The sequence below is a fragment of the Canis lupus genome, chromosome 2 (assembly GCF_011100685.1).
Source record: "Canis lupus familiaris isolate Mischka breed German Shepherd chromosome 2, alternate assembly UU_Cfam_GSD_1.0, whole genome shotgun sequence".
Taxonomy (NCBI): domain Eukaryota; kingdom Metazoa; phylum Chordata; class Mammalia; order Carnivora; family Canidae; genus Canis; species Canis lupus.
Window position 1 is genome coordinate 84,715,745 of NC_049223.1, and position 23,280 is coordinate 84,739,024.

At 61.5% G+C, this 23,280-nt stretch overlaps 1 protein-coding gene and 1 long non-coding RNA gene across 2 annotated transcripts in view; one reads left to right on the top strand and one right to left on the bottom strand.

Annotated features, from left to right (window-relative positions):
- Positions 1 to 479: 479 nt before the first annotated feature.
- CASZ1 (castor zinc finger 1) overlaps positions 480 to 23,280 on the top strand; it is a 42,231-nt gene continuing 19,430 nt past the window's right edge. Inside the window, exons 1-2 of the mRNA XM_038532041.1 lie at positions 480 to 634; positions 1,086 to 1,124. Of these exons, the coding sequence (XP_038387969.1) occupies positions 586 to 634; positions 1,086 to 1,124 (88 nt within the window). The 5' untranslated portion in view covers positions 480 to 585. The remainder of the gene's footprint in view (positions 635 to 1,085; positions 1,125 to 23,280) is intronic.
- On the bottom strand, positions 18,245 to 19,797 carry LOC111094148. The gene is made up of 2 exons (XR_005356203.1): positions 19,118 to 19,797; positions 18,245 to 18,923 (listed from the first exon to the last, which is right to left on the bottom strand). It is a non-coding gene; the product is annotated as an uncharacterized LOC111094148 (long non-coding RNA).

A 23,280-nucleotide genomic window follows, 5' to 3' on the forward strand; every position in this document is an offset into this window, starting at 1 on the left:
GTGGGGAGCGCGCGGCTGGTGGCGGGCGGCCGCCGGAGTGGGCGCGGGGACCCGAGCGCCGCCCGCCCCCCGCCCCCCCCCCCGCCGCCCGGCCCGCGCCGAGGCCCCGCCTCCCCCTCCCGAAGTCTGAGGTTTGGGGCGTCGCTGGGCCAATGAGGCGGGCCGCCGGGCGGGGGCGGCGGGGCCGCGCGTCCGCGTGGGGGCGGCGGGGGCGCGGGCGGGGGCGCGGCGGCGGGCGAGCGCGCGCCCATTCACTCTGGCGGCGGGGGCGCGGCGGGGGCGCGGGCGCGGGCGGCGGGGGCGGGCGCGGCGGGGCGGGGCGGGGGCGCGCACGGGCGGGCACGGGCGGGCCGCGCGCTGCTCTTTCACCTGCCGGGGCGGCGCGCGGGGCCCGGAGGAGGCGGCGCCGCGGCCGCCCTGCCAATCACCTCGGCGCCTGGCAGCGCCCCCGGCCCTCCCGCCCGCCCGCTCCCTCCTGCCAAACTGTTACCCTGAGTGTTACCGTCAGGAGCAATGACATCAGGGCTTTAAAACAACTTGTTATTCGGGGAGTAATCAGTTGCAATTAGGCATTAATTAAGTATTATGAAAGTTGATTATTTAAGTGAATTCGGCTTTCGACTCTCCGACTATGGTGAGTGCGGCGCTGGGGCGGGGGAGGGCAGGGGGCGCCGCCGCGGGGCTCGGCCGGGCGCGGGCGGGGGGCGCGGGCGGGGGCGCGGGGGGCGCGGGGCGCGGGCGGGGGCGCCCCTCGGCCCGGCCGCCCGGACCCCCGACCCGGGCCGCGTCTATAAATAGTTTCTCTTTTAGTTTAGTAAAGTGGAGAGCGAAGCGGAGCTGCGGAGCGCGCGATGCCGGAGCGCGAGAGCGGCGGGGGCGGGCGGCCGGGCGGGCGGCAGAAACTTGGGCTCTGCCCGGGCCGCTGCCCCGCGCCGGGTCCGGGGACCGCTCCGGCGCCCGCGGGGGGGGGGGGGGGGGGCGGCGGGCCGCGGGGGCGGGGGGGCGGGGGGGCGGCGGGGGCCCCACGAGACACTAAACAGATGTTTTTTTTTTCTTTCCCCTTCTGTTTTTGGCGTTCCTCGAAGAGTTTGGGACCAAAGAGAGGAGCATGGATCTTGGTACAGGTACCGGCGGTGGGAACCAGGGGAGGCTCTTTCACTTTTCTTTCGGTTCTTTTACGGAAGTTAGTATTTTTAGCCCAATGAGGTAGCAGCTGAGCAGGGGTGGGGGCTGGCCTGGAGAGGGTCCGGCGCCCGCTGCGCTTCTCGCCCTGGTTTCTGGATTGCGAGGCTTCTGATGATATTATTGTTATTATTTGTTACTTGCTTAGTGACTGTGACTAATTTGATGCTTGTCATTATGAAAGAACCGAGGGGAGAGGGAGCTGGGGGGCACCCAGAGAGAGGATTTAGGGGTTTTTTGTGGGGGTTTTTGTTCTCCGCGTTTTTTGAATGGCTCCGTGTTTTGTGTGTGTGTGAGTGTGTGTGTGTGTGTGTTTTTCTCCGGCAAAGATCTCTGTGTGTCAGGCTCTGGGGTGTGTGTTTTTATTTTTTTAGTGGGGGGTGGTTTAGTTTTTGAAAGCAGCGTCCTGTTGGGAAAGGTGGTTAGTCTGGTTTCGGGGCGACTGTCTCAAGGTAAAGGAATTTAATTTATTTGGGACAAGGCTGTGTCGGATGATCAAGCTGCTTATTATGGCTAATGAGTATTTTTCACCTGAGAATCCGTGGGATGAGGCGGCTGTTATCAGTTCAAAGTGAGGGGCCCAGGACTCTCTCCCCTCCCCTTTTGTAGCTCCCCACACACACAAGGGGTACACTAGACAAACTACTGAATTTGAACTGTGGGTTTTGGGGGGGCCTAGTATGGCACAGAGACTAGGCTCCCAGGTAGCACGGTGCTGGCTTGGGGCAGTTTATCCTGATATTTTGGTGTTTTCATTGGTTTTAATCTAATTTTTTCAGTGCTTTTCTTTTCTTCCCATCTGGGGTTCCAATCGGAGCCCAGAGTGAGGTTTACCATAAGCGCCTCAGGCTTTCAATTAGCCCTCTCTCTTGAAACCACAGTTTGACCAGGACCCTCAGATCCTGGCCTGACAAAAGCCACTGCCTTCTTTCTAAATGTTTTTTGAAAGAAGTCCGTAGTAAACAGACTGATAATTCATTGACGCTGATCTCTGAACCCTCCTGTCTCATTTAGAGAAGAATAGGTGGCTGTCAGGGTTGTTGTTTGTAAAGGGCCCAAGTTCATGGCGTTGCCCCTTGGGACCCATGAGCTGACATTTGACCTTCTGAGGTCAAAGGGGAGTGGGCAGAGAGAGCAGGAGGGAGGCAGTACTGGGGGGCCCAGGGTGGGTGACACGGTGGTCAGCTTTGGGAAGTGGGTGCGTGTGTGCGGGCAGGGGCGGTGGCTCCGAGTTTTGTCCGTGTCCAGCAGGTGTGATCTCAGGTACTGTGATGTGGAGGTCCTTGGGGCCTGTGTGCCCAGGAAAGGTGTGACACCCCCTGCTGGGCAAAGCGGTGAAGGTCTGTAAGGCCACTGCTGCCCCCACTCCTCCCTGGCCTCCGCGCACGCCCACCCCCACTCCCACCGTAATCAGGTGTAATCAGGTGTTTCATCGCCTCCTGCCCCCGGGCCCCACTCCCTTTCTTCAGAAGAAGGGCCCCCGCCCAACCCAGCCCGGGAGCAGGCCTTAGAGATGGGCCAGGCGCCCTGCACCACCCCCTGCCCAGCCTGGGCTCTGCTTGTGGGCGGGCACCACGGGCCCAGGCATTACTCAGCTGGCAGGCGGGCCCTCCTCGTCTTCCTCCTTGTAACCTGGGTGCCAGCTGGAGCTGGCGTCTGTCCCCCTGCCTTACACCAACAGTCCCTCCCAGTCTGCTGGGGGCACATGACCCCAGAGACCTCCTGGAGGATGTCCCCGACCAGAGAGAGGCTCCTGGGCCTGTGGGAGGCAGAACCTTCTAGAGCGTCTCTGGGGCTGAGGGAGACGGACTGCTCCAGTGCCCCAGGGTTAGGCTCTGGAGGAGCCACTGAGGTGGACAGGTCCCCTTCCCGAGGGAGCAGGGCTCTCCCCGAAGCCCCCGAGCCCCAAGCTCTGGCCTGTCAGTGGGCGGAGCTCGAGGTGTCCTAGCTCACACTCTTCCTGGAGGAGTCATCTGCTGCTACCAGCTCAGCCTTTTCTCTGAATTTGGAAGTTTCACTTAATTTCAGAACTTCCAAAGAAAAGCACTTTTTTCCCTCTTCACAAAAAAAGGGAAGCAGGTGGGCACTCTGAGATCCCCTCTGAGCCCATCTTGGGGCGCACCCTCAGTGCCTGGGGTGTGCTTCTGGCCCCGGCTGCGGCCGAAGGGCTCGTGGCTAGCAGGGCTCCTCGCTGGTGCTGTGAGGGGCTCTGTTCTCGGGGGACCCGGGACAGCTTCCCCGAGAGCTTCTCTGGCACAATACAGCGCAGTGTGGAGACACTAGCCCCATAGAGGTTGCTGGGCGCCAGGGGCCCTGTAAGCGTGGGATCAGGGGTCAACGTCCTCTCCCGCCTGGGACAGGTCTGGGTCCTGAAGCACCCCGTCCAGAAGCCATTCAGTGCTGGAGAACCTGGGCTTCTCAGGAGGGACGGCAGGACCCCAGGACCCTCAGGGGCCATGTGGACCCTTGTTCCCCCTCCATAGTTCAGCCAAGGGCTGGATCAATCTGGACGTCTTTAGCAATAAAAAATGCCGATGTCGTCCTAATTCACCAGGCCCCGAGATGACAGCAAATTTACATTTTTTAATTAAACTAGCAGCCAGTTTTTATGAGAGGGGGTTGGGTTATGCAAATCAAATGGTTGTGTACGGAAGATTAGGAGAGTTTGGGAATAAATTCCACAAATGCTAATAAAAAAAAAAGGAAAGGGAAAGAGAGGAGGGAGGGAGGAGAGGGAGGAGAGAGAGGAAGAGAGGAGGACATAGTTCCATTAGGCCCTTTTAGAGTGATTTCCCTGGGGGAGGGAGCCGGGCAGGGGAGGGGAGAGGGAGGGAGCTTTCAGACACAGGTAAATCCATCCCACAGTTGGGAAGCTCCCCAGGATTAGGTGCGCGCCCCCACCCCTCCCTAGGCTCCCGCTGGACCCTGGCAGGACTGGAGGCCTGAAGCAGCAGTGGAGCTTTGAGAAGGAACTTGCCCTTGGTTCTTAGGGTCTGGTTGTGACTGCCCCGCTGTCCCCAGGGAGAGCATGTGGAGGAGAGGAGGGGCTGCCCAGGGCTGACCTGTCCATCAGTGAGGCCCCTGCAGGTCAGGGGCCAAGGCGCAAGTGAGCCAGTTCAAGGGGATGGCCACGGACAGAGAGCCGAGAGGGGTGACACTGTCCACTGGGTCACCATGGTGTCAAGGGGAGGTTAGCGGGAGGAGGGCCGGGAGCCCCAGGCATCGTACATGGACACCCGCGCCCCCACTGTTGCACCCCAGCCCTGGCCTCAGCTGTGCAGGAAGCCCCAGCAGGTTGTCCTTGATGTTCCTTCCTCAAGCCTTTACTTGGCCAGATACACCCACTCGACCAGTCTGCGCTGGGCCGGTCCCTGCAGTCAGGTTGGGCACCGGTTTTGCCAGTCTGCCGAGGGGTAGGTGCCATCTTGGCAGGAAGGAGCAGTCAGAGCCAAGGACAGACGGGCTGTCTCGGAAGTAGCCGGCTTCCTGGTACCATTCACACAGGCTGGCTGTGACGTTGGTGGGGCCCCGAGCATCAGAGGACCTCTCAGGCCTCTTGCTCCCCGGCTCGGCTCCCAACTCCATTGTGCCGCGGAGCTTCCGCGAGGCAGCTCTGAGGGCGGGGGAGTGGACGAGGACAGAAGCACACGGCTTGGGCCTCCTCTCTGGAAGAAGGCATTGCAGACAGGCGTCTCTGGGCTGCGACGCGGCCCTTGAACCAGCCGTGGTCCTAGTCGTGAGACGTTAGAGCGCAATCCAGGGTACAAAGCCCTGGCGTAGCCGTTCTCTTGCAACAGGAGCCAGAGGCAGCAAGGGCGGCTCTGGAAGGATTCCTAGAGGGCCCACCCCAGGCCCTCTCTCCCTGGAGGGCCGGGCCAGGAGATCTTGGCTGTCCTCTCCGAGAAGGGCCCCGGGGCCACCGAGACCCTGTGTGGCCTGGCCGTCCTGCCACTGCTCGCCCAGCCCCCACGGCCAGGGAATCTGGCTGACTTGCAGCTTGGGTTTTTATGATGGAAAAATAAAATAAATGGAGACACCTTTGGAGGGCTGAGTCACGCAGCAGCATCTCCTCATTAGAGCTGCTGCCCCTGGCTCAAGTCCCTGGGCTGGGGATCGGGTGGGGCTGGGAAGAGTCCAGGCTCGGGCTCCCCTGCCCCAACCCCGCCAGGTTAGTGGGGCTGGCCCACCACCAGGCTCCTCTGGCTGGCCCGCCTGCTTACAGGGGTCGGGCCATTTCTCTCCAGCCCCAGGGCCCACAAGGCTGCTCCTGTCTGAGTTGGGCTTTAAACCTTTACCCCCTGGCGTCTGCCACATCTCCTCCTCCCTCTCCTCATCTTTGGGGGGCAAGAAGGAAGTTTGCTCTGTAGTAATTCCAGCCTGTGGGTCCCCAAGGCGGGCAGCTGCTGTTCTGGGGTCACCGGGCCACGGTACAGCAGGGGAGGAGGAGAAGGAGAAGGCCGGCGTCTTTCCTTCCAGGGGTGGTGGAAATCGGCCACTTGGTGGTCCAGCATTCACCCCTCTGGCTGCCTCAGGGCAGCCTGACATCCTCACAGCCCACTTTGGTCCGGACATAGTGTTCCCTGTCCCAGAAGAGGCCCCCTGCGGCTGGTGAAGCTAGGGATTCAGAAGGCCTGAGGGAGCACCTGCTGGAGTTGCTGCCGTGGTGAAGTCGCAGCCACTGGGGCCTTCTCTGGTCTCCAGGACCTGCCTGGTGGAGGGAGGCAGGTGTGTTCCTCTGTCACACGGGCCGGGCCGGGCCAGGCCGAGGAGCGCAGGGTGGGGAGCTCAGGGTGCTCTCTGAAGGAGTGGCCTTTGAACTTGATAAAGGATGGGAAGTAATGGGACAGGAGATAGGCAGCCAGGTGTTCTCCGCACCCCCAGCACCTTGTGGACTTCCAGGTGGCCTTTCTCCCTGCTGCCTTATCATCCTCTCCACCCCCACCCCCACCCCCACCCAGGCGCACTCCTGCTTCCCATCCTGCAACCACAGCTTTCTGCCCTTTCCATCCGGACCACCCGGCTCCCTACAGCCTGGCCCTCCAACCTACCTGGCCCCTCCTCTTTAAAGCCTCCTACCCAGTTGGCCCTGGAAAGAGATAGGAGATAAGGGGCTGGCTGGGGGCCTGCATCTCAGAGGATCTGGTTGGGCCCACGGCAGTGGTGTGTCGGGGTGGCACTCAGACTTCTGTACCCAGGCCCCCAGAAGGTCAAGGCCAGGAAAGAACTTTGCTCTGCTGCTCCTCCTGCTCCGTTACAGTCGCTCTGTGTGGACGGCTCCTCCTGGCACTGGGTACGGGGCTGGTCTCGTGCCTTCCCACTGTTAGTGCTGGCGCAGTTGATTGATTGATGTGCCTCTTCGCCAAGTGCCTCCCAGCTTCTTAGTGGGGGCAGAAGGAAGCAGGCAGGAAACGCTGGCCGATTCCCTGGGGACCTGGGTTTTAGCTCCTTGAGAGCTCTCTATAGCCTGGTTTACAGGAAGGAGTGGGGCTGGGATTAGGGATGACATGAAGGGGGCCCAGGGCTAAAGACAGCCGTTGTGTGGTTAGATGGGGCCACAGTAGCTGCTGACTGTGACCATGGCTTGGGCCTGGGAGAGTCTTTGGCACCTGCAGCCCCCTGCGACCTGTGGGGGACCAGAGGGCGGGGGCCAGGGTGGTCTGGGACTCTACTTCCTCCCCTGCCCGTCTCCATCTCCCCGCCAGCAGATCTCTCTGCAGCTTGGCCATCCGTCCTCTCCAGGTCCTGCTCCGAGTCCCAGGGTCCCTCCGGCTAGGTAGACCCAGTGGCAGGAGGAGCCCCCCGCCCCCCGCGTTGCTGAGACTTTGGGCCTCTGTCCCCTAGCACAGTGTTTGGGCCGTTCCTGAGCTGGCTGGGGTCCTTGGAGCTTCCGTGGGCTGCCTCCTGTGGCTGCTTCTGGCCCTACAGCCTCAGCCAGTGCCCTGGGCTCCAGGCTGCGGAGACTCCTCTGAAGGCCAAGAGGGCCCTGCGTCCCTGCTGCCTCCTGGCCTGAGAGGAGGGCACTGCTGGCTTCCGGGGAGCAGGGAGACACAGGGGATGGGCACATTTCTGTGTCTCGGGAGACCAGGGGTTCCCAGAGGAAACCCTCTTGAGTTGAGCTTGGCCAGCGTAGGCCTTTTCTTCAGGGCTTTCTCCATGACCTCGGGGTGGGGGGGAGCTGCATGAGAGAGGAGAGGAGTAGGCCGGGGCTCTCACACGTCTCCGTCCCCATGTGCCTGTCTGCGGCCCCTGTTGTCACCTCTGTGTTGGCAGGCAGCAGCCAGAGACTCCAGAGCCGGAGACTCTGGAGCAAGCCAGGCAGGCTGCCTTGGGGAGGGGTCAGCCAGGTGCCCCCACTGCCCAGCAGGGGGCGCCCCCCGAGTACCTGCCCCAGTTCTAAAGACAGGGATGCAGGGCGGCCTGGTCCAAGCCTTTTGGTCCTGCTGGGGGAGGGGGGAGCCTCCCCTCCCACCCCAGAGGTTCCTTGGCTGAGTTTGTTTTGCCAGGGTGACCTGTTTAATCATCTCATTTTCTGGTGGCCGTTTATTCCTCGTTTCCACGGTTACGGCCCCATTAAGGGGAGAAGCAATAAGGCAGCGAGTCAAACAGGTAATAAAAACATTAAAGCCCATGTGCACCGAGGGAGGGTGGGTGGGTGGGAAGGGGGCTCAGTGAGGTGAGACGGCCCGGGGAGAAGCAGAGGTAAGAGGCCGCCGGCCTTGTCCTCCGGAGGCTCCCAGGAGGCTCCTGGCTGGGGGAGGCAGAGGCCTGCCCCCCCCCCGCCCGTGCCCTTGCTTCTAGGCTGCGCCTCGTGGGGGCCGAGCCCCAGTACCCGCTCAGAACCATCCCAGCCCCCGGTGCCCTGGCAACAGGCTGTATGTTGGGAAGTAAAACAGGAAGGAGAACCGTGAGAGTGACAAAAGCCTCCCCCAGGACTCTTCCCGGCTGGCTGTGCAGCCTGGTTGCAGGCCTCACCTCACCCTCGCTTGCTGGGGGTGGGGGATGATTTCTGACATTGTTTTGAGCCCTAGAACTTTTTTTCTGCCAACTTTATCAGAAAGCATATTTGTGGTGAGTGCTGCTAACAGGGCCAGTCTGGTGAGTAAATATTCCTGGTGTGGACAGCCCCGTGACCTTGAGAAGGAAGAGCAGGGCAGGGGGGCCAAGGGCACGTAGGGGAGAGGAGACCAAGTGGTCCCGTGCTGTTGGGGGGCCTCCCAGGATATGGGGTGACGGGACCGAAGGGTTTGGGTTCGTCCCTAACACTTTCTTCCCGGCAGTGTGGTCCGTCTCAAGCTCAAGTGACACTTGGCTCGGGCTGGGGTGTGTGACTGTGCTGCTGGTGGACTGGGCCGGGAGCCCTTGGTGTTGCTCCCACAGAGGAGCTGCTGGCAGGTTCTCCTCTGGGCTCCATAGAGACCCAGCCCTCCCTTCCTTTCGGAGATGGAAGCGAAAAGGAGAGTCAGCCTCTTGCCAGGCCCGTCTGGGCCCTGGGACACGTGCCTCCTTCCCTAGGGGCCTCCTCAGTGTCCCCAGCCCCTCTGGGTGGCCCTCGAGATTGACGAGTGAGCAGACGGTCAGTGGGGCTGACCAAGGGGAACGAGAGAGGCTGCGAGTCTTCCTCAGCCAGGAAAAGTGGGGCTGTGGCAGCAGTGGCGGTGCCCACGTGTGCTTGGGTCAGCAGCTCGGGGAGGGGAGCAGAGGTCTGTCCCGGGGCCTCGGGGTGAGGGGTGTCTGCTTTATTTTCTCTCCAGTACTCTGATCTTTGCAAAATCACCGAGGTCTATGTCTCCAGTTACTAATTTTGAAGTTGATTTCTGACTCGAGAGAGGGAAAGAGAGGAAGGTCTGGGAAATGGGGGAAACCCTCTGGCTGGGAAGTGTGTCTTGGGAGCGGTCCTAGATGAGTTAATATTCCTATCGAACAATTAAAAATAGAAAATGTGCCCATGGCCCCAGCTGCCGAGGCTTTTCGGCAATTGCCACCAGGAGCTTCATGGGCAGGTGGTGCTGGAAAGGCCGTCTCCCGCAAACAGCAAATATCAGAGACTTCCGTGTGCCCCCCACCCCCACGTCCCTCCCAGGACCCAGGACCGGTGTCTAGGGGCTCCCTGCTCTCCCCGAACTGCCCTCATGGGCCTGGAGCCAGGGGTCTGTGCAGCTTCAGGGCGGCCCTTCTGCCCCTCAGGGCCCAGCCACGGCGGTGAGGTCATCGCCAGATGCCTTGCTAATTGCTTTAAGAATCTAACTTAAAAAAAGATGAAAACTTATATTCCTGGGTGAGGAGTAATTTCCCATCGAGTAGTAAATTAATGGAAGGCTTGTAGCATGGGGCCTTGTTGGGAAGCCGTGCTCATCTGATAAATCCCAGAGGCTTGGGCAGAATGGGTCTAGACCGGGAGCTCCCCCAAACCTCAGGTCAGGTCCCCACTCCTCTTGGGCTCCACCATGGCCTGCTGAGTTGAGGGACGCATTCCATGTGTGTTCAAGGTCCCTGTCCGTAATGGGGGCAGCTTTTCAAACCCCCCAGGTGGAGAGGCTCGTCTGATGTCCCTGATGCATAAGAAGGCCCTGTGTGGTCGTTCACCCAGGAGCACGTCTTGGGTGTCAAGGACATGCGCTCTTGACAGGCAAGAAAACAGAGCTTCAGGAGCACTTTCCAGCCATCACACTGCATAGTCACCAGCATGGCGACCAGTCGCCCTGATTTGCCCAGGACTGGAAAGACCCATGTCCCGTGAACACCTCAGTTCTGGAGGCAGGTGGATGGGCTGGTTGACACAGTTCCTCCCTTGGGGTCCTGGAGAGCCCGTGGACCAGAATATTCTCTGTCCAGGATGGGTGGGTGACAATTGGCTCCACCTAAAACACCCAGCTTCATGAGCTGCTGCATTCAGCTAGGTCCACGTGAACTCCGGGGGGTGTGACACGCACCTGCCCAGGCAGGACAAGGCACTGCCGGGAAACCTCTGCTGGACATAGGAGAGGACTTGCACCTGTGCACCCACCTCCGCACCCCGCCCCTTTATGGCTGAGTCCTTCCCCCTATGGCGAGGATGCCACTGCACCTGTGAGCTTACCTACTACCTGCCTGCCTTCTGAGAGATGCAGAGCGTGCCACATTTAATATCCCATTTCTCGTCCTCAGTTCCCTGAGAGAAAGACAGGGAGTTGTCCTGTTTCACAGGTGGGGAAGCAGGAGTCCCGGGGACAATGATGAGTATGTTCCCAAGTGCAGGGGGTAGGGCTGCCTCCCATGGGGAAGACGGGCTTTCTGGAGGACCCTTCCCCTGGTAGCCCAGCCCAGGACGTTTACCGTGCAGTCTGGCCCCCTTCCCCAAACATCTCTGGGTCCCACCTGTCTCCCACCTGTGACATGTGGACACATCCCGGGCCTTCCTGCCAAGTGAAATGCACTAGTTCATGCAGTTTGCATTCGCAGCATTTTGGAGGAAGCCTCCCCTAGAGGCCCTGGTTACTGCCTATCTCCTGAGAATGGGAGTAATCCCTTCTGTTGGCCGGAAGGGTGGAAGGAGAGTCGGAAAACATTCGGACTTGTCTCTTTGGTGAAATGGAAATGAGCGGGGCCCTTCAGAACACAGGGCCCCTCAGGAAGAAAGTCTAAGTGAATGGGCTTTCTCCTAGGAGTCAGGGTGGTGGACACATGTGTGTCAGATGTGTTTCCGTGCAAGCAGAGACTGCGCCAGAGGGGAAGGTCGGGATGGTTCCCGGGGTCACGGGAGGCCCCAGCTAGGGGGTGAATATCACCACTGGCCTTCATCGCTTCTAGAAGTGATGGGCCCCCCTTGGGAACCGTCAAGGATGAACTTGCTACTTTACAGACAGCTGTCCCTGTGTGGGGTTTGAACCTGGGGGCCGTATGGGGTGTAGCAGGTGTCATCCCAGAGAGGCCCCAGCTCCCTTCGCAGGTGTTGACCTCACTGCTTTCACAAGCAGGGAGCAGCCAGGTGTCCTTGGGCCGACTGAGGCAGCTTGAGTGGCCTCTTCCACCCTCCGACCGCACACCTACCCCCCATACACCCCAGAGGAAGGAATTATGGGGCAGTAGGACGGAGTCTATCTAGCCTGAACAACTCAGGAAAGCATGCTCCCAAGAGCGCGCCAAGCCGGCACCGCAGATGCTGTGATCCTGGGCTGTAGCTCCGAGGACAGTGGAATGTTCCGTGTTATATGGCGGATGCTGTTCAAGCAGACTGGTGAATGCCAGGCACTGGGGCTCTGGGCGGGCCGGCCTGTGTTCGCCGCCTCTCACCCCCGGCCCCCCGGTCAGGGAGTGAGGCGGGTTGGACAGAAGGGACAGCCAGCCAGCCGGCCCTAGAAAGGCAGGTGGAAGGGGCAGGAGGCAAATAGGCAGCCTGGGAGCACCCGGCCGAACCAGAGGGTGAGCCTCTTGCTCACACCGCATGGGCCCCTTTCCCTGGCCTTTCTGACGGGAAGGATCGCTCTGGGGTCCTGGGAGGCCTGCAGATGGGTGGTGGATGGGGCTCCTCCCTGGGGACCCCGGGGCAGCACCAGGAGCACAGGGATGGAGACGGGGATGTTTTCTGTTTCCGGGTCCCTTGGGGGCCCAGGGGCAGATTGAGACAGGCTCCTTGCAGGGAAGGTGTTAACAAACAGCAGGTGATTAAACATGACAAGCGGTGACATTTCTGTGCTGGGTTCTCGGTCCCGGCAATGCCAAGAATGAAGCTATAAACCCTGACATTTTGTGTTATGCACTGAGAGGTTTTTAATAGACCTCTCTCCCTCTTCCCCAGTCAACTTCTCCTTCCCTCCTCTCCGCCCCCCGTTGTAGCCACTGCCCCACAGAAGCCTCCTGCCTCCCCCATTTGGCCTGGCCTCCGGGAGCCTCCAGTCGGCCTCCCTGGCCCTCACCCCCGCTCTCCTTCCACTTCGGGGCCAGATCTCCTGCCCCCCCCACACACAGCCCCTCCCTGGCTTTGATCTCTCCCCACAGCCTGTACTCCCTTCTCCTTTTTTTGGGTCCTGATGTCACGGCCTCACCCTTGGCTGTGGCTGTCCCAGTTGTTTGCAGTGGCAGGTGGCTGTCCCCGTGCCCTCTTGTGTTCATGACCTCTCCAGACTCGAGGGGCCGTAGGGCGGCGCAGGGCTCGGGATGGGATTTTGCCCCAACTTTTCTCAATTTCCTTTTCTCCTTTTCGGGACAGAGACAGGAGGTGGAGGGAGCGCACAGCCTGCAGTGCAAACAGTTGCTGGATTTGTTCCGAGGGGGCCTGGCTGGCAACAGTTGTTCCTCTCCCAGAGAAATGTTGGAACAACTGGGGCCTCTTTTGTTCTCCAGGCAGAGCCCTGTGAAGGGCATTTGGAGGTGAGCCTGAGGCTCGAGAGGGCCGGGGCCCTGGGGGCTTCAGCCTCAGCTGCCCAGGGAGGAGAGATTCCTAGAGCTCGTGGGGCTTGCCTGGTGTGGCAGTCCCGCCACGCCCCCGATCCCAGCTCTTCCCCTAATGAACTTGAGAAGCACTTAGTTTTCTGTATTCATTCAGTAAATATTTATTTGGGTCAGGCGCTCTGCTAAAGCAGTAGTCCCGTCCTACAGATCCCGCGGTCCAGGGAGATAGAGGGTAATTAAACAAGTTCTTACAGAAGTGCTGCCACATGGGGCAGGGCATCGGCCGAGCACGAGGAGGAAGGGACCCTACAGAGTGTGGTGATCTCAAAGGGCTTCCAGGAGGAAAGGAAATTTTGCCTGGGATCTCTGAAGGACGCTGGGGGCAGGGGAGGGCCCAGGGGGGTGGCCAGGTCTCTGTTCCACAGGTGCTGGCTGGCAGGCCAGAGATGGGCAGTGAGCTCTGCCAGTCCCCCAGGGCCGTGCCCCTTCAGGGTCTGGGTAACTGGCCCAGGACTTGCTCTTCTGGACGCCCTTCTACGGTTGGCCCATCTGTGCCAGGCACCGTGCTTAGGGGCCGAGCAGGAACGCGGCTCAGCCCTGTCCCTGTGGGAGGAGAGCAGCCAGGAAGTCAGCAAGTGGCACTGAGGAGTGGGCCGCTCCCACTGTTCCTCCTGCGAGGCACCTCTGCCGATGACTCACTCAAGAGGGGGGCAGGAGAGAGCTTGCCGACTGGCGTGGAGGGCCGCGCTGCAGCGGGAGCCGGAGCTGGAGCCGCGGAGCCCGGCTGGGGCCTGGCGCGTCTGTGCCTCTGCTTGCTACCCCTCTTTACCTCCTGTACCTGCTGGCCTCCGGGAGGCCCTCCCGGAACTCACAGCTGGCCTCCCTCCTGTGCCTTCAGTGGTGCTGGTGTGTCTTCCCCAGTAGACTTGGGCCGTCTGACACCTGAAACCATGCTCCCCGAGTCCCTAGGGCCAGTGGGACCCCGGGAAGTGTCTGCCAATAGCTCCTGGGGATGTGTTTGAGAACCTCACCTGGGCCCCAGAAGAGGAGAAAGTGGGCCGACCCTGAGAGCAAGACCAGTGAGGCACCAGTAGACAGAGCGCTGGGCCCCTGACGCCCGGGAAGCCAGGCTCTGGAGGTCCAGGTTCCCATTCCCTGCCCCACCCGAGCTGGCCTCACACCCACAGCCTTTGGGCCTTTGGGTAAGGCCTGCTGCCTAGGAGGGCCTCTCCAGGCCTGCCCCACCTGGCTCTGCCTTTGCCCACAGGTCAGCCCCAGGACGCCCAGCCTCCATCCGGTCCAGGGTCCAGTCCCGGGGAGGACCAGGTTAGCTTCCTGTCCCCATTAAAGGGTCCAGGGTAGACTTCAGCCATAACTCCCCTTCCCCGCTGCACCCTGATCCTGCCCTTCTGCCAGAATGGGCTGGGTCCCCCGATGCCACCCAGTGTCATTCACTTGTCAGAGTCCAGCCAAGACCCTGGTAAGGACCCTGAGGCTCAGCCTCCCTGGGCCCCTGGCAGCTGAGAAGGAGGTGGCAGGCAGCAGTGGGAGGGGAGGGGAGGGGAGTCCCAGGGCCAGGACTTGGCCCCCTGCCCCTGTAGATCCGGAGCCAGGTTTTCCTGTAATCCCCACATCCTGTTGCAGATCCTTAATCAGCTGGAGCCCAGGTTGGGCCGGACCCTGTGGTGACACTCGGGGCTGTAGCGTGGAAAACGTGAAGTGGAGCTTCCGGAGTTGGGGTTGGGGGCTGCGAGGAGGAGGCAGGTGGAGAGGAGGAGAAGAGAGCCGGCGCAGGCACAGGATGTGGACGGAGCCCAGAGCCGCCACCCACCCGACCCCGGGCTGGGGGTGGAGGAGCAGCTGTTGCAGGCTGGGAACCAGGGACATGAGAGGACGAGGAGGGGCCCACGTGGGGCCCCCTGGAGAACACCAGGGTCTGTGGGGGCTGCCGCGTTGCCCGTCAGCACCATCCAGACAGCTGGCCCTGGAGCCACTCAGCGCGCAGGCTCTCAGCCCAGGCAACAGCAGAGAGGGGACCCGGGTGATGTGGGTTCTGGGGGTCTGCACTGGCCGGGGCCTGAGTGCCAGGCTGGAAGGACTCCCGTGTCCCTAGGAGCCCCGCTTGCTGAGGAGGGGTGAGGCAGAGGACCAGAACTGTCCGCTCGGGGCTCGGGGGGGCCTGGGCGGCCAGGGGACCAGGCTCCCCAGGGGAGCAGCAGGGGCCCCTGAGCAAGAACGCCAGGTCCCAGGATGGGCCATTCCTCCAGCCAGGAGCAGCGGGTCCTGGTCCGGGTCGTCCAGCCTGGCTCTGGCTCCGCAGGCCCCCGTGAGTCATGGGGCGTGTGCCCCCAGGAGCAGTGGTGGAGCAGGACGGGGGAATGCACAGGCCAGAGACAGCCACGGAGCGTGGGCCAGGAGCGAGCGGGCTGGCAGCGGGCGGGCAGACGGGCGTCTGTCCTGCCAGGGGCCCAGGCTGGCGATGCAGACAGCCTCTTTTCTATATGGAAATGAAGAATTTAGGCTAATGGAGCTCAACCATCTCTAATTTTGCGATGGCAGGAGGATTTTGATTGAAAGTAATTAAGCAAGCTAGCTGTAAAATTAATTAAAGCAAAAGGGGGGGATTTTTTATTGGATTGGATAGCGATATAGCGTCTGTCAGGCGGGGGACGGATGGGGGTGACCTGAATCCTCTGCCCTCCCCCCTCCCACTCGGGACGTTTATGTCACTTTAATCTCCTTACAGCGGCTGCTGTGCATTTGTTTGAAATAATCAAGGAAATATGGTCAGAAATTGTCAGCTTTCAGATCTAATTTACCTGACGGCCCCTGCGCGACCCGGCGCGGCCCAGAGAGTGAGCGTGCGTGAGCGGGCGGGGGAGCCCGAGTGGGCACAGAGCACAGAAGACCCTGGGCTCCCGGGCCCCCCTCCCCAGCCGCAGGCCCCCTCCTAGGGCAAGGGAGGGGCTTCTGGGCCTGTGGGCACCTCCCTGGGAGGGGGCCCCGCCCCACCCACCTGCTGCCTCCCCCTCCAGCGGGTAACCAGCTTTGGGTTTAGGGCTATAGGATCAGGGAGGTGACAGTAATTCCTTACTCCAGATGGCTGACAACTGCTAAACCCCTCCACCAGGGCCACAGTTTCAAAAATACTCCTAAATTAGTCCCCTCGTGTCGTTGGCGGCCTTAGCAAGGGGATTGTGGAGATGGGCCGTAGGGAGGGTGGGGTGGCAGCGTCCGGCAGGGCATCCCTCTGCCACCTGCTGCCATCCTCGCCTTCCCTCCTGGGGCTGTCTCTTGTCCAGACCCTTCCTCTGAATCCCAGAATGCTGGTCTGCCCTGCTTGCCCCTTCGCAGCACAACTCACAAGTCCTGGGAGTCTCAATCTCTGCAAAAGGAACGTCCCCTCCCTCCCAATACGCGCACTCCTGCCCTGCATCCCACACCCTCTCCCTCGTGTAGTCACCCACCCACACGTCCTGCCCCTTTCAAGCGGGTGAGCTGGGCCACAGACCCTCCAGCAGTGGGAGCCTCAGTTTCAGGCCCTGTACCCTGGAAGCGTGCTTTAGAGCCCTTTGGGGTCCTTGCCTAGATGGGCCAGTGTGGGGTTGAAGCTTTTCCAGCAGGGAACCCTTGTGGGGTTTGGGGCCAACGGGCTACAGAAAGTTCCCCTTTGAAGCATAAATTGGCAGTTTGATCTGGTCACGAGAGGGCCCCGGTGGGAGCTGAGGCTCCGGATGTGTCTGGTCCTGATGCCTTAGTGACTTGGGCTTCGAGTCTCCCAACGTCCTGGGCCTCAGCTCCCCTCCAGCTCTAAAGTTCTTTGCAAATCTAGGACATGTGCCCTGATCGCTGCCACCCTTGGGAGCTCCTAGTCCAGCAAGAGCTCCTTGCCACGCCCCCGGGACAGGGGAGAAGGTGGAGGGTTCTAGGACGAGCAGCAGTTTGCCCACGTTAGAGCACACCTGTTAGGGGCCTGCTGTCCCCACCTGCCCTCCTCCCGTCAGTCCTTATCCTAACCCTGAGTGTGTCTCCGCACCCCCACCCCAGCTTTGGCACTGGGTGACTCAGGGGGCCTCCTCCAGCTGCAGGAGGGTTGAGCCCCTGACCTCCTTCCAGTCTGGCTCCCCAAGGAAGCATCACCTGCCCCCTTGTTCAGCTGAATCTGCCTGGCCCTCCACTCTCTTGGCACTGTGAGTCACTCATCTTGGGGCAGGGGGTGGAGCCCCAAAGAACTCTGCCCAGGAAAGAGGGGGAAGGGAGCTCTGCTCCACATCTTCAGGGCCGTCCCGTGCCTAGAGCCAGGCGGCACTGAGGTCGCGTGGGCCAGTACTCCCCGGGCTGTGCCTGCAGGAGTGTGGCGAAAGGCAGGGGCATGGCTGGGCACCAGAGCCAGAGTCCCTTCCCTGTGTGCCTGGCAGCTGCCCAGGAACCAGATCCCAGGAGACACGGGGCTGGAGAGCGTGTCTGGCCCCGGCCCAGCGCCTCACCTCCACGTGTGGCTTGCAGCTGCTCACATCACCCCCTGCAGCTGTGATGTGGAGAACCAGCCTGGGAGCCTGTGCCGGGGCCCCCGAGGGGCTGCCCTCCCCGGGCCAGGGGCTGGTTTCTGGGCTCCAAGCTGGTCCAGGCCACTGATGCCAGACACCGAGGTGGAGAGAGGTGACAGGAGAACTTACATCCCCAGGAGGGCCTGCGCAGGTTGAGGTGGCAGGAGGTGGAGGGGAGGAGTGCTCTCACGGCCCTCACTGTCCCCAAGTTGGCCCTTTGCCCTGCCCTGGTGGGAAGAACCTGAACTGAAGATGCTGTCCCTTCCTCCTCGGCCCCCCAGGCTCTTGGGGCCGGTGGAGCCTGTCCTCCTCCCGGGCTCATCCCGGGCCTCCGCTGTCCCCGGCCTCCGCCATCCCCTGCAGTCAGGTGCCTGAGCCTGTGCGGGGAGAACCAGACGGTGTGAAGGATGACCGGCTCGGCCCTGGACCCGCGCTCCAGGCCTGGCTCCCCAGGCCCCGTGTGATGAGCAGCCCCACCAGTGGGGTCCCTCCCTGGCTCCCTGCTTCCTCCCTTGAGGTGGGGCCTGGCATGCTGGGGCTGGCTGGTAGCCCCGCCACAGCGGGCAGAGGGAACTGTCTTCCCCGAGTCCCTGTGGTGGGCGCAGCAGCCAGGGGTGCCAGGTGCCCCAGCACAGGATCCGGGGGAGAAGCTGGGGGGGCGGGAACTGCGGGCCAGGCCCAGGAATCCCAAACGGCAGGCCTGGTGATGCCCACGGCGCTCCCCCATCTGGGGCTGGGCTCTCGGAAGTGCTCAGGCCCACAGAGCCTCAGCCACCGGGCGGTGCCTCCTGCCGCCCTGCACCCGCCCCGCATCTCCGGGGGTCCCCCCTGCGCCCCGTGCTTCCTCACCCTTTGGGCCTGAAGCCGCCTGGCCCAGTCCCTGCCCGTCCTCCGTCCCCCCTGGCTTCACAGTCGCAGTTTGCTGCCAGCATAGGGCACTGAAAAACTGCTGGCACTGCCAAAAACCCTGTGTGCGCTATGACTCCCCAAACATCCCTTTATTTTTATTGTTCTGTTAATTACTGTTTAAACTTTAATAAGTCACTTCGTCAGGAGGGGGGACCTGCCGTGAGCTTTTCTGTGCAAACACGGGCCCGGGAGTGACTCGGGTGTAATATAACCCTTTATGCGATGTGGGAATGTTTAGATTGTAACAGAAACTTGTTATTTTAATGACAGTTTGGGGGGTGGGGTGGGGATCTGAACACAGAAGAAGGGGAGGGTGGGCTCCCCTTGGGTCCCCACCGCGGGCTGGGGTGGCCCGGCTACTGCAGGGGTGCTGTCTGGCTGCTGCCCCCAAGGCCACGGAGGCGCGCTTCTGCTCTGCCGAGGGTCAGGCTCACCGGGGCCAGGGACGCCTCCCAGGAGATGCTCTGGGGCGAGGGCACAGGCGCGGGCATTCGGGTCTCAGTCACCCGGACAGCTGATGGCCCAAGGAGAGAGCGGGGCTGTGGGAGATCTAGGGAGATCCTAGATCTCGGGGAGGCTGGACTCTGGTCCCGGAGGAAGCGCCTTCCCCCTCCCCGCCCACAGTTGCTGTCTGGGCAGGCCCCACTTGTTCCCTGCAGACACGTCCCTCGACGCCATTCTTTCAGCAGTCCTGTTTCAGACGAGGACACCGAGGCCCGGGCACAGACCTAACTAGGTTCTTACAAGTGGCGAGCTGTTAGAGGACCGAGTTCCTCGTGTCGATTTGTCTGATCTGGAAGCTGCCACAGTCCCGGTGCCCGAGCGTGGTACAGGGGTGGGGGGGCAGGCACTGTCCCCAGACGGCAAGGCGGCGGAGGCTGCAGGATCGTCCCCTCTGCTGCCCATCAGGAGGAGGGGCTGCAGGGTGGAGGGGACCCGGCAGTAAGGGCGTAGGACGCTTGTCCTCTTCGGGGAGTTGGGGCTCAGGCCCAGGGGAGGGTGGCGGCCAGGCTGTCCCCCCCCCACCACCCACTGTCTCCTCACTCCAGTGCCCCCATCCTCTGTACCCAGAGGCACACCTGCCCCAGGCCCCCTTGCAGGGCCGGTGATACCTGGAGAGGGAGCCTTCCCCAGCATCGCCGGTGTCCTGCTGGGGCCTGAGGGCATCTGGGCCTGGTTTCCTAACTGTGTCTTCGCTCAGTCCTTCCATCCAACCGTCCGTCCATTCATCTGCAGAGCCGAGCTTCTGCTCTGTGCCAGCACTGGGTGTCAGAAAGGCACGAGCCCTGTGCCTGCCCTCAAGGGCCCGTGGCCGGTGGGGCTAGTGAGGGGGTGTGGGGGGAGAGCACGAGGGGGCCTGTCCCCTGGCTGGCCCGCCCGGGTGCTCTCGGCCAGCCAGGGCAGGGCCCCTGCCCTCCCTCTGCCCTCCCTCTGCCGGCTGCCCTGAGGCCCCCCACCCCGCGGTGGGCAGGGCCAGAGGTTCAGGGCCCCAACTCCCTGGAGCTGGAGACGAGAGCCCCCCAGATGGCGGCGGCGGCGTAGGTCACGAATCGCTGAGGTTTTCCTTTTCCGAGCAGCGCGTTTCCCTAAATTGTCTTTGACTGCGTGCATGGGTAATGAAAGTTTATGCCCTTGTTAGAAGGACAGGCGGCCAGTTCCAGTTAGAACTGGGGCTGTCTCCCTGCCAGCCCCCCCGCAGCAGGAGAGGGAGTGGGAGGGGCACAAGCATGTGTGTGCGAGTGCGTGTGCGAGTGTGTGCCCGCCCGCCTAGCCACGCGCCCGTGCACACACACCCCTCCCTGGCGGGTGAGAAGGCTGTTAGGGGAAGGGAGAGGGGACAGGGAAAAAAAGAAAAAAAAAATTTCCATATTTGTGTAAGTTGCTTTAAAAGCATTTTATCATGTCATAAAAAAGGGAAAGTACTCTCAGAAATTGATCCTCTCAGCCAGCCCATTGGACAGAAGGACGTTGGGATGTTAATGGCCATCCTGCTCCAGGGTGGCTTATTAAAAAATTTATACATAAATGCTTAAAATTGCATAAATTATTTAAAAAAAACCAACAAAGTAAGCAATTTGAATTCCCTCTTTTCCTCCCCTTCTATCGGTCCTCCTCCCGCGACCCCCGCTTTTCTGGCCCCTGAGCTGGTCCTCCTGTTCCCGGGCCCTCCCCCGTCCCCCCCCCACCCCCTCGGGGCTCCCCTCCTGCTTCTCCCACTTCCCACCGCACCCCCAGCGCCGTCCGCCCTGCCCTCCTCTGGGCTTTCCCAGCCTCACCCACAAATTAACGGAACAGCCGGCCCACCACCAAACACTCACATGCACAGTCACTAATAAAAACACCACTAATAATGCCCCAAATCGCGAAATTAAATATTAAGGCCAGAGGAGGCGGACGTGGAGCGGAGCCGCTGCCACCGTAGCTGAACTTGGAGCTGATGAGTGTGTCTCTCACAGGCGTGGAATGTCACCCACACATCCCGGAGACTGGAGTGGGGAGTTTTATGATGGTTTTTCATTGATTTGTTTCCCCAGCGCAGCTGCCGACCTCTATTGAGGGACAAACATAATCAGCACTGACGCAAATTAGATGGTTATTCGTTTTGAAAATTGACAGAAAAACAATAAAAAAGATGAAATGCTCCCAAATCAATAGATATAATGAAATTCAAATAATCCGAGAGATGAGGTCTCCATGGCAACTGATAATGTGGAAAAGAAAACAATTTAATAAAGGACAGACACACTTTGAAAACAGATTGGGCCCAGGGAGGGGGGCGGGCTGGCGGGCGGAGGGCTGGAGCGGGCTGGCAAGTGAAGGATCACTGTCCGTCCCAAGGACACCCGCCATAATTAAGCGAGGCTTTCGGCCCCAGAAAGTGCAGATTCAGGTTTTAATACACAAAATTATTTCAGGAGCAGTGAATCGGAAAGTCGTTTGTAATGACCTTCCTGAGAGGCCCGGGCGCGGGGCATGTTGGAGGCTGGGCGGCCGGGCCAGCTGAGTTATGGCATATTTGTGTTTTTATAGTGCGGAGGGGAGGGGGTGGGGGGAGGGGGGGAGAAGGTTAAACAGTATTTACAGCTCAGTTGTTTTCAGAGAGGAAAGAGAAATAGAGTTCACGGGAGATGCGGCGGGCAGGCGGGCGGGTGAGGCCTCGGGGCGAGGTGGGAGACGTGGGCCGGCCGGCCGTCCCCCCACTCAGGGTCCACACGGGAGGCCTGCAGCCTGCAGCCTTTGGGGCCTGTGTCCTCGCGGCCACATGCGGGGCCACACCTGCTGGGGTGAAGAGGTGGGAGCACCCCGAGGCCGCCTGGGCGGCAGCTCTGGCCACTCTCCTGGCCTTGGCTCCCTCTGAGGCGGCCGGTCAGTCCGGAATGGTGCCACCCTCCTGGAGTCCCCTGTGTGTCGGGGGCGTGGCCGGGACTGCCCCCCTGCTGGGTCCCCTGCATCTCCCTGCTGAGCGCTCACCTCCACACAGCAAAGTGGGGAGCACCGTCCTCCGGGTTTGCAGGCGCAGAGGCCACGGAGAGTGGAGTGGTGGGGACCCAGCGAGTGGAGCCCCCTCCCTCGGGCTCCGACTCCCTCTGGGCCGCAGGAGCCCCATTTGGGCTCTGTTACCACAACCACAGGCAGCAGGGCCAGTTTCCGGGCCGCTCTGCATGTGCACGTGTAACTTATAACATGATTGTACAAATACAGAGACGCCCGAGTGTATGCGCGTGCTCGGTCTGTGTGTGCGCCGTGTGTGTGTTTTAAATCTCCCCTGGGTGGTAGCTCTTTTTTTCTCCCCTTCCTGTTTGGCTGTGACCTGGGGGAGATTGATAGCCAGCCTGTGCGGTGGATGCTAACAGTTCCCCTGATTTATAGAGTTACTTACGCTAAGTGAGGCCACTTAGACGCGTCTGGATAGTAAACCTTTTAACTGGACTAAAAAATCATAATAAATAAATAAACAAAGGGGGGCGAGTAGGGCTCAGCGGCCGGGGCCCCCCCACTTCCCGTCTCAGAGCTGTTGGGGACCAGGGGGCGTGGTCGAGAGCCCTGGGGAGCCGTAGCCTCTGCTCCCACCTGCGAAAGCCGAAAGCCGGGCGGCCCTTCTGTTCCGAGCTGGGGGTGGGCTCAGGCCCAAGACAGAAGGACCCTCTTTCCTAGGGGACAGGTCCTGGCGGGGGGTGGGAGTCACAGCTGGAGAAGATGGGGGACCAAGCGATGAACACAAAACAAGCTGGCAGTGGGGGCGAGGAGAGAGATGGGAGGGACGATCAGGGGGCTGGGGGGCAGGGGATGCAGCACGGTCTCTAGGGACCCCTCCTCACTCCCCAGACTCGCTGCCCCTGTGGCTCCTGGACTCGCAGACAGTGCTGGTGCTTGAACTGACTTGAACATCTGCCCCCTGGTCCAGATCTGAGCTGGCGGCGATGGCGGGAACCCGGACGGTCTGTTTGTCTGTCTTGCTCACAGGGTGTCCTGAGGATAAGCCCAGGGCCCTGCCGGCACAGGGAGCTCGTGTTGAGTGGACGCAGACACATCCCCCCGAAGCCGGGGCGTGTGGCCTGGCAGGTGCAAGTTCTCAGGGATGACAGGGTGGAGGCTGCAGCGTTGCCGCCCCGGTGATTGGGAGGCCGTGAGAATGGAGGCACCCATCCCCTGGCCGTGGGGGTGCTGGACCGTGACCTTGGACACCCGAGCCCCGTGGGAGTCCAGTTGCAGCGCTGACCCTGGGCGACCGGAGGCAGTTGCCAGGCTTGCCGGGCTCTGCTTCCTCGTCTGGACGTGGGGACAGGTCAGAAGCCTCCTGGGCTGTCGGGGGTCAGGGAGGCGACACCGTGAGGTGCCCAGGGCGATCCCTGGCACGGCGGAAGTACTCAGAGGGTGCCAGCTGCCCTGCCACTCGAGCCTGGCGGCGTCTGTGGCCCTGGAGCTGCGTGGCCGCGGGCAGGTGGGCCCCGGAGCACCCGCAGCCCGGGGGATGGGTGCCTGGCCCCTGCCCCCCCCCGCTGTACAGTGGGCGTTAGGCTGCCCAAAGGGGACACTGCATCCTTAGGAAGAAATATGTCCTCATTTTTCTTAAACACCGTTTCCACTGAGTGAAATGTTTAGAAGGGACGCAGAGGGAGAACTTTATTTCCTACCAGGGAGTTCAGAGCCACCAGGCAGGGCCCATAAAGCACCCGGAGCCTGGTAGCTGACAGGCCGCCCGGCCCCGAAACACATTACTCATGGGGCGGGGGGGGCGGGGGCGGGGGTGCCAGGCCTGCCCAGCTCCCAGGGG